Raw genomic sequence first — 17,986 nt, 5'->3', positions numbered from 1 at the left:
CTTAAAACCCAGCCAAAGGTTTGTTGACTCATGTGGCATGGGGTGTTGACAAAAGCACCTTGAATGCTTTGGCTGGTGAGAGCATAACCAAGGATCGATTGCTGGTTAAAACCAGTGACTTGCAGGGCTGTGTCATTGACCCATTACTGCACTTTTTCAGATACAGCAATTGTTTTTTTTCTTTTTTCCTCCTTAAGTTCTAGACCATTATCTATTCATGACTGTGTGGTGTAAATTAATGCTTATTAACCTACTCTTCCTTGATATGATTGTTGTAATGGTAATGCAATAAAGATTGCTTTCTTGGTTGTGAATAAAGATATGATGCTTATTATCTGTGTCAGCAGGTTTTTCCTACTGTTAGTGAAAAAGTGAGAATAGGGGTCATAGACAATAGTGTTTAACATTACTTCTTCAATCAATTTATGGTACTTACTATTGAGAGTATTGAGGTGAATTTAGTAGATGAGACAGTGCTAAAATGATATAAGGATCAAAAAGCTAGGGCACAGTAAATTCTCTTCAAATATCAACAACTGTCAAAACTGAGACTGTCATAGCTATTTGCTGATTCAGCTTAGTGTTTGTCTTGGAAAGCTGTTTAAAGAGAGATTGCATTTATTTATTTATTTATTTATTGTGAAATAGTAGAGGTGTTAGTTATACGTGCTGCAGTTTTGTGAGTTAACTGGGTGAAAGACAAGGTGAGAGGGGATACAAGCCTGTTTTTTTCAATAGCATACATCAGGTTCCATGCTCATGTAGTTGTGCTTGTGGTAGAACACTTCCTGAAATTTTGGGTGCTTTTTAAATGTTAGGATAGATGGAATACAGACTTTATTCTAAAACAGTAGGTAACTTTTTCTTGTTTCTTTGATTTGTGTGTGTGTCTTTTTTTAATAGAATATCCAAATAAAAACTTTGGCAGATGATGTGGTAAGGTCTTCGGAATATCTTAATTTGCAACGATAACTACACACTGCATGCTATTTTATTCCAAATCTTGTGGACAATATAACATGTTCTTATAAGGATATTAAGCATTGGATTTTAGAAAAATTAGTTACCTATACTTAAGGATCTTCATTTGTAACTTCAATTAAAGAAAAGTTGTTAAAGATGCTTCTCCAAATTGTTATCGTTAACCATATTCTAAAAGCTTTGGTAATACTGTAGATGTATTTAAACTTTCTGGAAGTAACTGGTGTTACTTCTTTTGGCCTTTTTAACAGTAAAGACCCTTCAGTGTTTCTTTGAAGTTAGTAACTACATGATTCAAGTGGAACCTTTTTGGCGAATAATAGTGCACTGTATGTTGAACAACTTTGTATTCAACAGCACCAAGCAGATAATTTTGAATACTTGCATATACTTGATATTATTTCATAATTTCAAAATAGGTTGCAGTAAAACTATCAACTTCCATTTTTTATACATGATAGTTAAGCCATGCTGGCTATTTAGTTAGTCATCACTTACATACCTGAAGTGAAGAAATGGTGCCTAGTAATCGTATGTAAGATTCATTTATGTCTTTAAAGTGATCTTACATCGCAGTTTGATTAAACACATTTATTGTTAATGATGTGTATTTCAATGGATCACAGTACAGTGAAATTGATTATGCATTACTTCATCATGACTGCTGATAGGGCACTTTAATGTAAGTGAGGAGTAAAACTGCATTTGATGTATATTGGTTAATTTTGGGTGTCGTTTTGCCAGCATTCTGTTACATATTGTAGACTTTTCAATAGGATATGCCCTAATTTTAATTTCAAAGAAGCATAACTATTCTTGTAAGGGAAAAATGTGATTAGTGTAAAATGGTTGCGTTTTTTAAAAAAATGACAATATCCTTTTAGGTAATGTGTTTCTGTCCACAAATGTAAGACTTCTAAGTGGAAAAACAAAAAAAAAGAATCTAAACCCACTCCTCTCGAAACCACAAACACAAAAAAATAACTTTCCAAAAGTTCAAAGGACATGCAGCTTATCTGGGGATACTTCTGGTTCAAAAACCTACAACAGTCTCAAATAGGATCTCAAAGCAAAACCTACAAACAAAAACTAAACCCTGAAACAAACAAACAAAAAAAACATCACTACCACAACGAAATGAAACAGGAAAAATCAATGAACAACTGCTCTTGCCTGTCTTCAAAAGCACTTAATCGAATTTCTCCCCTCCAGATTGGACTAATTTTAAATTAATCTGTTTCATACAAATGAAACAGTACTTCGAATTTTTTACACCTTACGTGCGTTAATTATAGACAACATAAGTTTTGTATTACATGTATTGATAGATATTACAATAAATGCTATGAATGATACTGGTAACCCTACGTAAGCTGCTGGTAAATGAAAGCACATCTTAATAAGGCTGTTCCTTGCCTAAAACAAATATACTCATATTTGTTGATGCAAACAGTTAATTTACAAAATTTATATACATGTAACATTGCATTCATATGTGTGTGTGTGTATATATATGCACACCTATCTGTAAAGATGGTTTTACTGAAGTAAAAAAATTTCTAAGTCTGCATCTAACTCTATTTAGGATAGAGTTAGATATTAAATAATACAGTAACAAATAGCCTTATAAGGAAGGTGTGCTTGTTGTTGTTTCCAATATTAACAAATTAACTGAATAAGCATGCTTTAAAAAAAAAAGTGTGTGTTGGGGGGTATAAGGCATAAAACAAGTCAGTGTTAACCAGTGAAATGTCATGGCAAACTATATGGTATGCTTTCACTAATGTCCTTTATGTGTATTTAACTATGGATGGCTGCTTTTATGTGAGTAATCTTTTACCTGGCTTTTTAAAATTACATGCTAATTTCAGGAGTCTGTGCTCAAAAGCACTTCAAGAAGTTGTGAACTAGGAGCATTAATTCCTCTATGAACTTTATTTTACTTCAGCAGGATTTTTTTAATAAGCCTGATGAACTTGAGTGCCTCCTTCCCAACGCTGGCTTTTTCAGTTGTCCTCCAAAGGCTTATAGCTCTTCAGGTGAAGGAACGTTGGACATGACCTTTGTGGTACCATGTTTACTCACTATGAGAATAATTAGGGAGTAATGACAGAAGATCAACTTGGGATTTTGAAATGCTAAGAATGTAATGTAGATGGTATACTTTTGAAACTGTTAGGACATCATATCGCATTTGCATGTAACCTGTCGTGAATCTACCTGAAATATTTTTTTCTATGAAAACTAATCTCTGAATGTAAGAGAATTATTACTTAAAGTAGTTTGAATTTTGTCTCTGCTGCTGAGATGAACTAAAAATGTGTGTATTACTATCATATAATTGAGTTAATGCCTCTGTTTTCCTATGTTTGTTTGTCTCTGCTTATTTTTAATTGGATATCTTTACAGCGTGACAGAATAACAAGCTTCAGAAAATCAGCAGTGAAAAAAGAGAAACCTCTTATTCAGCATCCTATTGATGCTCAACCTACTATAAGTGAAATCCCACTTTCCCAGGCACTTGTTGATGAACGTTGCATGAACTTATCAGAAAAAGAAGTTATGGATCTCTTTGAAAAAATGATGGTAAGATGACATGCCAAATTGTTTTATGAGAATTTCATGTTATTTATGTAGTAGTAAGTTTAAAATGTTTTGGAAGTTCTGGTATGTAAACAGCTGATAGCTCTGAGTGATGGAATCCTTTCTATACAAATTTCTTAGACTACTTCTTCAGAGAAAATAAAGGGAAGAAGGAGAAAAAAGTGGGAGAAACGGGATTATTTCATTAAGATAATCTCTGTATGCCGTAGTTGTGGTAGTTAGGCACTGCTGTTGAGGGATTGTTTTTAATAAACTTATGTAAATGCCTTTGGAAAATAATAATTTCCATTAATTCTCGATTATATAATTATTCAAAGCTGAATTTTGTATAATCCTGATCATTTTTTCTTAGGTGACCTTGTCAAGGTTTGTGATTCCACTCACAAGCATGCTTTCTAGCTTTCTATTAGTAGTATAGAAGCAAAATTTAGAAATAGATGTGTATTAATTCTGTCATGCAGATTAGTGTTGGTACACAAAGCATCAGGATGGGCAACCTTTTGAGATTGCTTTAGGTACTGTTTTCTGTATCATTCTTGAAAATTGTCATAAATTTCCACACAGCCAGCATGGCCTAAGAACTGTCCCATTCCATTGCACGGTTCTCTTCTATTCAAGGAAGCTTGTTTGAAAGACTGGATAATATTTGCTTGATTTTCTTGTTAGATTAAAGGATTCCTTTTTAACTTTTCCAAGTAATATAAATTGAAGAAGACAATAGCTCAGTCTTCCAGAGACTAGTGTTTCTCTGAAAAGCTATTGACTAGTAAGTTCTTGCAGTAGTATTGAATGGTCTTAGCTGCTAATCTGATGTAACCTTGATTTTTAATGGCAAGATATTCATGGCTAGTAATGGCTGCATTTTTTATTTAATTATTAAGTTGAAATAGGTATTTATACATCTTACATATCTAGTAGGGTATTTGGATTTTTAAGGTTGTTTTAAATATATCAGTTGAAACATAGTCACATCTACCCCAGTGGCAAGCTAATAATACATGTAATCTGAGCCTTCTGGGTAGAAGCAATTTTGCAGGAACATTGTCAGTTGTAACAAAATTTGTGTTTTTATTAAAAAAAAAAAAAAGGCACAGGAATGTGATGAGAGTTAATACTTCTGTAATGAGTATTGTCATCTGTTTTTATTTTTTGAGCTAAATTTCATTTTAATGACAATTGCTTTCAGTGCAATTGCATCTTTGATGAACTCTTTAAAACAGCAGGCACTTTAAGGGACAGTATTAGATTAGAAAATCAGATCAGAGTTAAACTGACTAAAGCAGGTATACTGGAAAAACTCACTTCTGCTTAAAAATGAGCATTTTGTACAAGAAAAGGAGTATAAAAATAATAAAAAATATTAAATAAAATCCCGATGGTCTCTTTCTTTACAGGAAGACATGAACTTAAATGAAGACCGTAAAGCTCCTTTAAGAGATAAAGACTTGACAACAAAACGTGAGATGGTTGTCCAGTACATTTCTGCAACTGCCAAATCTGTAAGTAGTCGCCTCTCCCAAACAGGTGAAACTAATAAGGTTAGCTTCGTGAGGGTTATGCATATGAAGATGACACTTCCTTTTTTTTGTTTTGTTTTGTTTTATTTTGTTTGGATTTACCTTCTAAGAGTGGTAGGAGGGGAAACTCCTGCAGCTGTGTATGAAGTGTTTGCATTTGAGTTGGGCAATGTGGAAAGGTGCTGCTTCATTGTAAATCACAATAAATTTCAAATTCACTGATGAAGAGTAATGGATAATAGAACTATAAAATATTTTTGTGCAATTTGTATGATTTGTTTGGAACCAGAAGTACTTGGAAAGGACAGCATGACTTTATGATTTAAGTAACGTTATACATACTGGATGTGCAATTTGCAGTGTTAGACAACCAAAATATTTGAATTGCTTAGAAATAAAGTCAAGATTTTAGCTTAATTTGAACATGTAGCAGGCTTGAAGATTGTGTTAAATATTTTGTTAATAATTTTATATACTATGAAGGTAGTGAAAAGATGGTCTATTTGAAACTGTTTTCAAGTAGAAAAGTATTTTTCAGACCTTTTATTTGTGTTGGCTATTGTCTGTACTGAAAGGTGACTGATTAACCCTTAGTTGATGGATCCTCCATGGAGAATTTTTGAAAAATGTCTATTTTGGGTTAATAGAAGTAAGTGTAAGAGAACTAGTATATGCTTGAACAGCTGCTGGGTGTGGCAACATCATCTCAAGTGCTGATGAGCTACAATTTATTTTCTTCAGTAGTGGGAATATTAGTACTAAGTAGTTATAAAATAAAACAATAATGCTTTTTCTGTGTTAAAATATTTACTATGGCAATATACAAAAAGAACTATACAGTTCTTTTATGTAATAAGAGAATGCATCACAAGGCTACACAAGTATTGCACAAAACACAAATACAAATGGATGATTTCACTAGAAATAGTTTGTATCCTGATTTGTTCTATTGTTTGCTGTATATATTGTTGCTGTATACATTGTTTGCTGTATATAGAACTTCAAAGAACTATTATAGTACTGAATTCTAAGGAACTGAATTAATTGCAATAATGTCAGAACTGCTTATCAGCACTGGGGGCAAGTGGTAGAAGGGGTTAGCTTTTCATATTTAAGGGGCAGTAGTATTCTTCAAGTTACCAGATTTGATATCAACATGGTTCTTCAATAGAATTAGATAATGTGTATGGTTTTATTTAGAAATTAGGATGAATCTCATCTTTTTTTTTCACGCTTAACCTTTTATTGCAAACAGTAGCTTACTAGACACGAAGCCTGTGTATGGAGTAATTATTCAAACACCTCATCGCAACAGCACTAGCAGCTCTATATGGCGGAATCTGATTGCGGGATACTGATAACATTATATTAAATAGTAATTTGCTTCTTAATTAAATGGAGCAGAGAATAAGATTATTTTTGGTGTCTACTTAGTGAATCTGTAAGAATAGACTGCAAATGACACAATAAGTGTTTTTTTTCTTCTAACATTTAAAATCAGCTTGCTGGAGTTAAACTTCAGGAAAAGAAAAAAAAAGCTAGAATCACGTGCAATTACTAAACCTAAATGCTTTGCATTAAATATTAAAAAGTTAAATGAGGAAAAGTTTCTATTACAATGTGCAAATGGTGATTACCCTTCTAAGAGGAGTGATATTCTTGCACATATTTACCTTAAAGGACAGAGTGAAGGACTGCAAATTTTAAGTAATCAAGTGCATTAAGCATTGGTTAGCTAAATATACAGGATAATAGAAAATTATTCAAGCTTATGCAGTAAATGTGAAATTTTCAGTTAATATGCTTTGCCTAGGCTGTCTTGAGAATTATTGATTGTGTTCTAACGTTTTGTTTTTACTAGATTATCAATGTTAAATCTTTTTTTTTTTTTATAAGCAAAAATATTTTTATTGAAGCAGCAGAAATTTTCACAATGCAAAGTATTTACATGGCATTTCTTTCCCAGAACTAATTAGGAGATGGTTCTCTCCCATGCATATAAAGGTATTCAAATGTAGACTCCTTGAGTACCATGATACAGTAGTAAAGTAAGAAAAGCATGGCATGTCTAACTGTTGAAAAATTTTAACAGACTGCATTACTGCCTACCATATGAGCTGCAGCAACTGGGTGTACATTTGCCACTAACAACTGGAAAAAAAAATCCCAAAATGCATGAATATATGCTTTTAATTTAAATCAGCTCCAGTATGGATGTTCTATAGATAAGCAGAATCTTTTTTTTTCCTAACAGAAAAAGGGCTTGTATCGAACTTTGTGTGCTCCTTGCAATTGAATCACACCATCTGAATGGGATGTTTAAGGTTGTTCAGAGACATGAATGAGCTTTCTGTAGTTTCATAGCCTGAAAATAGCTAGCATCTTAATTGACTTAAAAATGTATGAAGTAGAACTCAATTGTAAAATATTGATTGGGATCTTATAATAAAGCCAAACTTCATTTTCACTGTTAATTGCATCTTCTGTTTGGCCGAACAGACTTAGTTCTAATTCTAAGTCAACTAATTTGACTTAGTTGAATTCAAGCCCTAACCAATTTTTACCACATCTTGACTTGGCAAGCTTTCTTTTCCTCAGGCTGTCCTCAGCTTTGTCTTCCATGGAAATGCTGACTGCATAAAAAATGATGTTACTTAAAATTTTCTCCCTTTCTTTCGTCACAGATAACTGTTCATTTATCTTCTTTTCTGTACTGAAGATACTTTGGCCTTTTCTTACACTTAGAGCTCATTGCTCATGAAGCACACTGGCCAATTGATGCAACTTTTTTTCCAGTTCCATCTCATGGTCATTTTAGTTTGAGCCTTTGAGATCTCTCCATTCATCTGAAGTATCACTCTCATTTGCTCATGTTGTCTTAACCAACTTAAAAATCGGTCTTCATATTCTTTGCCCTGCGTGCCATCTGCAGCTTGTTGGCCATGCTTTTCTGAAACACTGTGTTGTCCTCAGAGTTCTGAGTGAGAATCCTTGATTTTTAATGGATGAAAAAAAGCTTTCCTTTTTCTTGGGGGACTGAGGAAAGATGGAAGCAAATAAGCTGGATCCTTTGATGTGAAGTAATTATCTGGGCTTCCGATTTCTTCTCTCATTTGTAGAGATGCATTGTTGACCATGGAAATGGTAATTGGGAAATGGTGAAGGCTCAGAATTCTTTTTCAGAACTGATCTTAGTGACATCTTATGTCATATCGAATTACTTGAACATTGGTGAGAGAAGGTTGTAAATTAGGAAGAAAGATTGCCTGACTGGTGATGACAGTTGCACCTTGTGCTTCTGGAGGAAGCTTTGTCAGTAAGAGGAGAAAAGAGGTAATTGTGAAAGACTTGAGAGGACTCTGTCTTCTGAAAGAGTTCCTAAAAGAGTAACGGAAAAGATAAAAGTAGAAAACAAAGCAGGCAGATTCTGAACAGATACTGTCAAATTCAGATATTGGAAGAAAATCATACCGTCTCAGGCTATCGATCAGATAAACATGGATATTCAATTAAAAGGTCTGCTTTCAGATTGTAGAAAATAGCTGACAAGAAAAGGTCTATAATGTTTAGGCAAAGTCCATAGTACAGTTTTTTACAGGATCATGGTCATTTACACAAACTGGTGGAACAGGGCAGAGTTGTGTTGCCTTTCTGTCAAGTGTTAATCCAGTGTGAAGTCAACTTGCTGTTCATGAATATGCAGACTTCCTGTTCGATGGTGAAAAAGAGAAAATATCCGTCTGTAAATCACTGGTTAATCATCCATGTAAAAGCATACATACTGAACAGTTAAAGAAAAATGGCACGAGATTTTCTGAAGTATGAGTTAGATTTATAATGGTAGGCTATGTTTTTGATTATGAAAATCTAATTAAATACAATGATGACATCATCTAAATAGATAAAAAAGTACTGTGGTAAATGATTTTTTGTAAAAACAAGAAAATCAGTATGACATTATTTTTTTTCTGTAGTTTTCTCAGTGTCTTCTTTTTAGTGTCTTTTCACTTTTACAGTGCCTGACCTGTTAATTTTAACAATATGGCATATCTCTTAATCTCTCCAGAGGTAGACGTCAGGCTAGACATTTAGCTATTTGTAAATGTGTGAGATACTGATGATTCAGCAGTGGAACATAAAAATTTCAAATTCTTTCTCTTACAGTAGAACTTGTTTTCCTGTTGAGAAAATGTAACTCTTAAGCATTTTGACCAAATAATAAGAGTGTAACTATTACTAATGATTAAATTGAAAAAAATTGTGTGATGCTACATCCTACTAAATACTTTGCTGTGTTTATTTATGTATTATTATTATTATCTTTTTCACACAATAACCTCTCTTGGCTGACCACTGCATGCAGATAGTCGGAAGTAAAGTTCCGGTGAGTATGAACATGATAGTTTTGTTTTCTTATTATAAATACGTTTTGGTTTCTAGAGAGTAGGTTAGAATAATTTAGACATTCATGGATTTAAAAGTTCCATGGGCATAAATGCATCCTTACTTCATCAGAATAATTATTTCTGACCACAGTCGGACTTAACTTACCGCTATAAAATTATTTATTGCTCCAAGGGATTCATTTTAATTTTTTTAGGGATCTATTTCAAGAGACTTGCAACTCTGAGAATTCATCTACTCATCATGAGCAACCAATACAGTTTAGGCTTGTTGTGCTTTTGTATTGAAGGCAATCAACTGAAACTTGAAATTAGTCTTTGACTTCTTTCATTCTGTTTAGATGCAGATTTTTGTTACATTGTTACCATTCATAGTGAAAATTCATTCACTGTGAAAATGTCAGGATATGCTCCAGGATATCAGTGTAAATAGGATTAACACAGGATTCAGAAAGGTCAATTAAGTAGTATAGGCAGCATAGCTATTGCATTAATAGGTTCTTGGTTGTGTTTTATATTGTCATGGTTGAATTTATTGGTATTTAACTTCTTAAAACAAGTATTTGATACTTTTATCAGGACTAAATCCAGGAAAAAGGATCAAAATGACTTTCTGGGAATAATTACATTTACAATTTAAAGAATGCCTGAAAGTAAAGATGTTCTCTTTAGTTATGGGTGGCCTTTAATTGTAGCCAAGCAGGCTTTTTATTTATTTATTATATTTTTTTTATTGCAAGGTTTACTACTTAGGTCGTATTCAATGTTTCTATTTTGTAGTTAAAATAAACAAACAAAAACAACACCATAAAAATCATTACCTCAAAGGTTATTAACATGCATTCAAACCAGTTTCAAATAATTGCTGCTCCCATGTAATTTCCTTGTAATATGAATTGTTCTGAACAGCTGCTTTGTGAAGAGATTTTATAAAGGAAATTGGGATATGCGCAATAGAATATACCAGAATGTCATTTTCTGCATGCCTTTTCTTTTTCTCTGTTAGACTGTGAATTAATAGTTATGCATTAAAAGCATGTTTTTGCACAAGTAACTATGAAAATAAGAAATACCCTTCTTAAAGCATGGCTTATGCACACATATAATGGCTTAAAGAATGCATGTTGTGCTTATTCTCAGTGTTTGTTTTTTATCGGATTCATCAGTTGGAAATTGAGTGCATCTGACAGCACTGGTGTTGTACTCTGAGAAGGAGAATGATAAATAAACAAAAAATAAACACACAACAAAATAAATCCACCTGCTGCTCCCCAAGTTCCAGACCAGCATGCCTCCAGGCAGACTGAGCCTTCTGGGTGACTGACAACTATCTTGTTCACTTCATTTACAAAAAGGTTGAAACTTGTATATATTATATGTAGTTACTTTCCTGAAAAGCTACAGATTTTATGGTTAGAAAGGAAGAGAACTTTGGACTGCTCATGCCGTTGATGCTGATACTGTTGGAGTATAGTACAGTTGTAGAGGAGGTTTGCTTGTTTCTGGAGAACCTGGAGCTTTAATTTATTTGAGTTTTATTTGGGACATCAAACATTGGTGCCTGCTTGCCATTTGAGCTGCCCATTTAGCAACCTTTCTTGTCTTTTAAAGGCAGAGATAAGTGCATTGAAATGGCACAACTATGCTTAACTGTAAGACGCTAACATAGATATCTGACATAGAACTAGGTTCTGTTTTTGTTGGGTTGAGCTAGCAAGTCTGGCTAATGTCTAAGGGATAGGTGCTATATAGAGTTTCATTTTCTAGTACAGGAGATGATACAACATTTTTACTCATAGCTTGAACAAGGACACTGCTTTTCTGAATAAAATGTGCTGCAAGTATGTAGAATTTAAAAGGTCTCGGAGCACCACCTCAATTGTCTTATCTGCCTTTCTTGTTATGCTCTAATTAAAATATAGTTGTTCATTTGCTTGGCATGGCAACAGAATTGCATTAATAGACGGTATACAAAAACTCTTCAGTTCAGTCATTTAATGTGAGGTGATGGGGATGGAATACAAGCTACTACTTTGACTTCATTAATAAGTGTTCTGGTACCAGCTGTTTCTGTAACAGGTACAGTGAATTGGAAAGAAGTGACCACTTATGATATTGTGAGATTTCTAGTCAATGTACTGGCTACCAGCATTCTCCCTGAAGTAAAAAATGCCTGTTTATTGGAAGCAACATAGTTAAAACTTCTTCAGCTGATGAACTCAGCTTTAGCCTCAAACCAGTGAGATTTTATCCGTCTGGTGCCTCAAAGACAAGCAGCTTGTACAGATTTTTCTGGTCTCGTATTTTAACTGTTGCAGCCCATCTGTTTGGTGTAGGGGTGCTTCATAGTTCTTAGCACAGAGTAGAGAGAATACTGGCATATTCCTCATGAAGGTAAAAATGCTTTTTCTGTTCTTGTTTTGTTAGATATTGGCTTCTAACCTTGTTTCCAGGCCTCCTCTGGCAATTAAACCTTAGTAGCGTATAAAGATGGACACTTTGGAAGACCCTTTTGAAATTTACTAAATTACTGGGGGAAGAATTTATTGTCTAGCACCTGTAGCCAACGTAGAACGAGAAACTGAAAATAGAAATATTTAAAATATTTAATTATTGTCTGTTTTTCTAGGGAATAATTAAACATGTAGAGAGAAAGCCATACTTCAGTTGATTTTTTGTTATGTTCTGTGCTGTAAGGTATCTGTCTTGTTACTGTTGTCCCTTAAAACTTGAAATGTGTGATTTCATTAGATTTAACCTTCTTCTTGAGAAAGCAAGCTGGGCTTTCTTTCATACAGTTGTTTCTGGTGAGACTTCCCAGTTTCCTTAAACTTATTTTTTTCCTTAAACTTAACTTCTGACTTCCTCAGAGAATTATTTTAAATGTGTGGTCCAAGCTTTCGTTTGAGTGATCATAGATGAGTAATTATATACCTTAGTTGTAATACTGAGGTGACTGGTTGTAAAGTTACTTCTAAGATCTTTCATCTTATGCTCAATTTAATCTCTGAAAGTTCTAGTGTGGGACCTAGTCATCTACATCCCTTTGTACTTTTGCCGTCAGTCTTACCAGAAGCTCTCACACAAAGCCTATACTTAACTGTGACCTTGTATTCCATTTTTTTCTAGGCTGTGCTTTCAGAATAACTGAAATATATATATTAAAATCTGAACCATGTAAAGGCATAGCAGTACTTAAATATAGCATTCAAATAAAACTTTTAATAGAGAAACAAAAGAAATAGCACTTGGTTGTAGCACTTGAGTTTAGCGTGGCTAGAGGAAAGAAGAGTGGAATGAGACTGACAAATTGCTTGCAGAAAACAAAGAAGTAATCCTGTTAAGAAGCTGACAATTCTCTAGTATGATTTAGAGTACTTGGATAAAAGGCTTTGAGAATGGATTTTTTGAGCCACTTTAAGTGATAATCTGTTTTTGAAGGGTTGGGGGGAAGGAAGCTGAGGTGGTTTCTTACTGTCATGCAGTTAAAGGTGCTTAGTTATGCCAGAAATGGAGAAGTACACCTGTTCCATAAAACATGATAAGAAGGCTTAGGAGATCATACTTCCAATTCCTGCAACTTTTCACCTGTTCATAAATTTTACCTGTTTTTGAAGGAATCTTGAGTTTTACGGAAGCAAGGAAATAGAACAGAGGATCTTCAGTAATGTCCTAAGTGCCTATGAAAGAGAGTCAGCAAGAGCACGCTAAGTTTACATATAAAAGAAAACATTACAAAAAAGTCTTAAATGCCTCATCTGCGTAGGTACTTCTTTGGAGTTTGCAGCAAGCTACAGTGAAAGGGCTAGACACAGGAAATCACCATTTGAAAACCAAATATGTCTTGCATTTTGGAGTGCTTTTTTAGGGTTTAACTTAATATGTAAAGACATCTGATTGAAGCTTCCATTATCTCTCTATATATTTTTTTTGGCTTACAGCAGTGCTTTTTTTTTTTTTTTTTACACTCTTAGGGAACATCTGAGATGACAAAAACTGCATGTAGTACAATGCAGATAGTGATAGTAACACATATAATCTTTTCCAGGTTTCCTTCCAAAGCAGTGAACAGCATGAAGCTGTTCCTTTCTTCCACTTCTTTACATTACGGACTTTGAGAATAATGATTTTGCAGTACTATTATGATTTATTAATACGTAGTACTAATATGCTTCCTTGATTTAAAGCCAAGTGTATGTTTTGCATAACAGCATTCCTTTGTTTAGAAAGTTGGTATTGACAGACTATAGTTCCTTTATATGCTATTTCTCATCTTCTTAGCTCTCCTAGTCCTTTTATGTGTAACTGGCATGCATTGGCTAGCTAAAGGCACTATTCACATCCACATCTCCAAAGCTGACACAGGCTTGAGAGCACTCTTGTCTTAATACATTCACAGTCCCTGTCAGATTGTTGTCCTGTTGATGTTGTGTATATTTGAATATATACTGCAAACATTTTAATAGTTGTTATATGAATTAACATTGGGATATATGTAGGTCATAATCGTTAACTTTAATGTAGAAAAGGCATTATTTTGTCAACAGCCATATTTAGTGTCATTGTTGGAAAACGAATGTTAAGAATTTAAGTAAAGCAAAGCAAACTTCATGAAACATGTAGCTTTCTGAAGGAGGCACAAGTGGAAGGTTACAGCATTTGAACTTCCTGATTCAAGTAAAACCAAATACATGTAAATCCTCTTTTGGGTCAGACATTTTTAATATTGCCTTTACACTCATGACACAACTTTATCAGGTTCTCTTCAACTGTAGAGAGGTAAGGAGCTTTAACAACTGCCTATTAGTGATAACCACGCTTTGAAGATAAGCCTACTTTTCTACAGCTGATCAGAGCTCTGCAAAGGGTTATTTGCACCTTTTGGTAAAATGTTTTGAGCACTGTTCATGGTTTTGAATGCTACAGATCTAAAAACTGAGTAACAGATATACTGAAAGGTATACTGAAACACGTTTGTACATGGTTATTCTTCAAAATTGGCACTATAGCAGGGAGATGAGCTCTTTGTGAAATCTTCTACATCATTCTTCTGTTTTATAACGAATTAAGTTCCTCTAGGGATCTGTTAGTGACCAAGCAGGGAGTTCTTCTACAAGAAATCATTGAGCCATGTATTTGCATGGTTTTGAAAACACCAATTTAACCGTCAGTGGGTACCAGTTCCTTTTCAATGTCATCTTCAGTGGCTTAACCTCCTATTCTTCCTGCAGAAGAGAGAATTTGAGTGTCAGGATATGGTAATGCAGCTATAAAAATAAATATTGAAGACAGGTAAAGAGAGAATGATAAGAGAAGCGTAACAACAACTGTGGGGGTTTGGAGTGCATATGTTTATGGTGGTTTCTAATGCAGTATTGTGAAGCAAATGCTAAATGAGATTGTCTTAAGCAGTCAAATATGCTAATACAATTGAAATATAAGAGTAGGTTTTTATATCCAACATGTGGTACATGGACTTTTTTCAAGGAAGTGAAAAAGATGCCAGAAATATGTTTACCCTTGTGATACAAAATCCAACGTATTAAACATTTTTCGAAAATCGGTCAGGTGTCTTTAATAGTTCTACAGGGAAAACAGCGATTTTAAAATTCATGTGGAAATACTGACATGCTTATGTGTTACCATCTACTTACATGCTACAATGATCTATATACCGTTAAGCAGCATTCTCTCTTCTGTGATAGGGTGGACTGAAAAACAGCAAGCATGAATGCACGCTGTCCTCACAAGAATATATTCATGAATTGCGATCCGGAATTGCAGAGGAAAAGCTTCTCAATTGTCTAGAGTCTTTGAGAGTGTCTCTAACCAGCAATCCAGTCAGGTGAGTAACTTCTGCTTTGGTTTTCATCATGCTGTTTTTCTTTATCAGTGCAAAGTAGTGTTGGGTTTTTATTTTTGTTTTTGCCAGAGCCTTTACATTAATGCTTTAAAAAGGGTTGGTTTTGAAAGTTCTGAGATCCCTTCTTTTAAAGGTGGGAATTCATTTTACATCAGTAGTCAATAACACATTGATATCAAATAGGATGACTGAATATCAAAATATTGTCTGCACCCTGCAATTTGAGGACGAAATTTGTGTTGATTGTAATGATTTATTCTGTTCCTACTCTGGAAGTGAATGGTACAACAGTTGTATTCAGACTAGCTCCAACAGGTTGCCTAAGTCTGTTTTAGTTTATACATGAAACTTTGTTCTTAGTATGAACTATGTAAACCAAATCTGTTTTTTTCTGAAACAAATATTTTGTGAGGGAAGTTATTAAAGCAGTGCACATCCGTAACGAGATGTTTCCAAAACTGTTTTCCACATTTCTATTGTGGCAGAATCATAGCTTAACTGCTAGTGAAGTGATAAAAGATGATGATTATTATTGTTACTGTTGCTTTTTGTTTTTAAACAAACTTCTTACTCAGTTTTACGGAACTTTTTTTAAAGATCTTGCAGTGGCATGGGTTACTGCCTTCCAGAGGATTGGACGTTTCTGAATGTTTTATTCAAAGTGATTTTTTGCATGAGGATACACAGAGGTGTAGGCAGATATAACTTCGAGGATTAATAGAATTTGTGTGAATGTGGGATTCTTTCCCATTAGTCACTTTCTGTGAAACATCCAGCCGCATGCTTATTGGCACCAAAACGTAGTTCTCAGCACAATGTAAAAGGATAAATGAGTTGCCTACAATTGTCTGCAATAGTTTCTTGAGTTTTCTGATGGTTCTTAATAAAGTCTAATTTCTGGAATTAAGCATTGGTCTTGTTGATCAGGTCTTCTTGGAAAGTGAGACTTACAGTAGTATGCCTGAAGAGAGCAGTACTGGAGACATAGCTTTGTAAGCTTAAGGTTTGATTAAGAAATAATTAGAAGCATTTTCCCTCCCTTTTCCAGCTGGGTTAACAATTTTGGACATGAAGGTCTTGGACTTATGTTGGATGTGTTGGAAAGGCTTCTGGACAAGAAACAGTAAGGACTCAAATCACTTGAAGAGGGGAGATGGGGTAGCACGTGAAGATTGTACTTACGTTGTTTTCTTTTTTCCTTTCAAGGCAAGAAAATATTGATAAGAAGAATCAACATAAACTTATCCAGTGCCTCAAAGCATTTATGAACAATAAAGTAAGAAATATTTAAAATGCAGATAACTTGTGGTATGGTAGTTTTTTGATTTCAAGATGAATGTTGCATGTTGAATCTTAGAAAAGCAAGGAAATTTCATATATCTTTTGTTAGCAGACTCTTAAAATGTAGGTCTTAAGGTAATATAACTTTTTGCCAACTTACTTGTACTTGATGAAAATTAAAAAATAAATAAATTCAATAAATGCCAATGAAAGTTTTTTTTGACCTACCCTATTTCAGCTCTTTTACAAGTATACAATAAAAACGAGCTTAGTTTTTGACTTCTATGATTTAGTGTGTGTGTGCATGTGTGTTTTGACTTGCCCAGGGGCTGTTACGGGGTAGGGTGGGACAGGTGGAAATATAAGAACTAACTCTTCATGCTGTTGAGGTAGTTCAGATAAAAAATACGAACTGGTACCTAATTTTACAAGATTGGCTATCTTTTTTAGGAACTGAATTTTGTTTTCCTGGAAAAAAAAAATCAAATATAAAACTGGGAGTCTGACTTTCATCTCCAAGCAGTAATAGCCAGGTTTTAGTAGAATGTTACCAAGTTTCATATGGAACGTGTGCATGTGTCTGAAGGTGCCTAAGGTTCTGAAATCCAATGATTATGAGAATTTGAGGCCAATATTTTATTTTCACTGTAAGCTTTCTGTTTTGTTAAGTACGGATTGCAAAGGATTCTAGGAGATGAAAGAAGTCTCTTACTGTTATCAAGAGCAATTGATCCAAGGCAACCACACATGATGACAGAAACAGTAAAAATACTTTCTGCTCTTTGCATCGTTGGAGAGGAGAATATGTAAGTAAGACATTAAAAGAAAAATTCTTTTTTCTGAATGCTTTTGTGTTCTCAGCTAGGACACAGGTGAGAACTTGTATATGTATTTGTAATCTGTTATGCCATTGCTTTATTAATGCTACTTGTATTTTAAATGAGAAGAGACTTTCACCTGTTCTGATGCATTAAATTGGAGAAAAGCAAATAAATTTATAAAACATGACCTGAAAAATATCTGAAAAATATATAATGATGTACTGTAGAGAAGAGATGACTTAAGCCATCAACATTCATAAATATCTGCTAAAAAAAAAAAAACAAAAAACAAAAAACAAAGCATAGATTATTTCATATATCCCTGAGAAGAATGTTACGGAATAGCAAACTTCTATTTGCCACAAGGAAAGCTGTCAGATTTAGAGTGTTTAAAATTGTTACCGTGGGGCGCAACTGGTCCCATTACTGGGAGGAATTCAATTAGGACATCAGCATCTGAGGAGGGGAGATGAACTGATGATTTTTTGAAATTGACTAGTTTGGCATCACATGTTA

General features: G+C 34.0%; 1 protein-coding gene across 17 annotated transcripts in view; it reads left to right on the top strand.

Annotated features, from left to right (window-relative positions):
* The window catches only part of DIAPH2 (diaphanous related formin 2), a 252,477-nt gene that overhangs the window by 14,392 nt on the left and 220,099 nt on the right, over nt 1-17,986 (top strand). For 12 of the 17 annotated variants that reach the window (XR_011101176.1, XR_011101178.1, XR_011101177.1 and 9 more), the window contains exons 2-9: nt 904-936; nt 3,391-3,567; nt 4,980-5,084; nt 9,466-9,486; nt 15,211-15,350; nt 16,417-16,491; nt 16,575-16,644; nt 17,319-17,455. Coding sequence is in view for 9 of the 17 variants with exons in the window: in XM_068697351.1 (XP_068553452.1) it covers nt 904-936; nt 3,391-3,567; nt 4,980-5,084; nt 9,466-9,486; nt 15,211-15,350; nt 16,417-16,491; nt 16,575-16,644; nt 17,319-17,455 (758 nt within the window). In the remaining 8 variants the exon portion in view is untranslated. Of the gene's footprint in view, nt 1-903; nt 937-2,929; nt 3,021-3,390; nt 3,568-4,979; nt 5,085-9,465; nt 9,487-15,210; nt 15,351-16,416; nt 16,492-16,574; nt 16,645-17,318; nt 17,456-17,986 lie in introns of all 17 variants that reach the window. The other 5 variants (XM_068697354.1, XM_068697346.1, XM_068697350.1 and 2 more) reach the window with 4 other exon arrangements.

This window comes from Anas acuta, chromosome 13, assembly GCF_963932015.1.
Source record: "Anas acuta chromosome 13, bAnaAcu1.1, whole genome shotgun sequence".
In the NCBI taxonomy this organism is placed as follows: Eukaryota; Metazoa; Chordata; class Aves; order Anseriformes; family Anatidae; genus Anas; species Anas acuta.
This window is presented reverse-complemented; position numbering and strand designations above follow the sequence as displayed.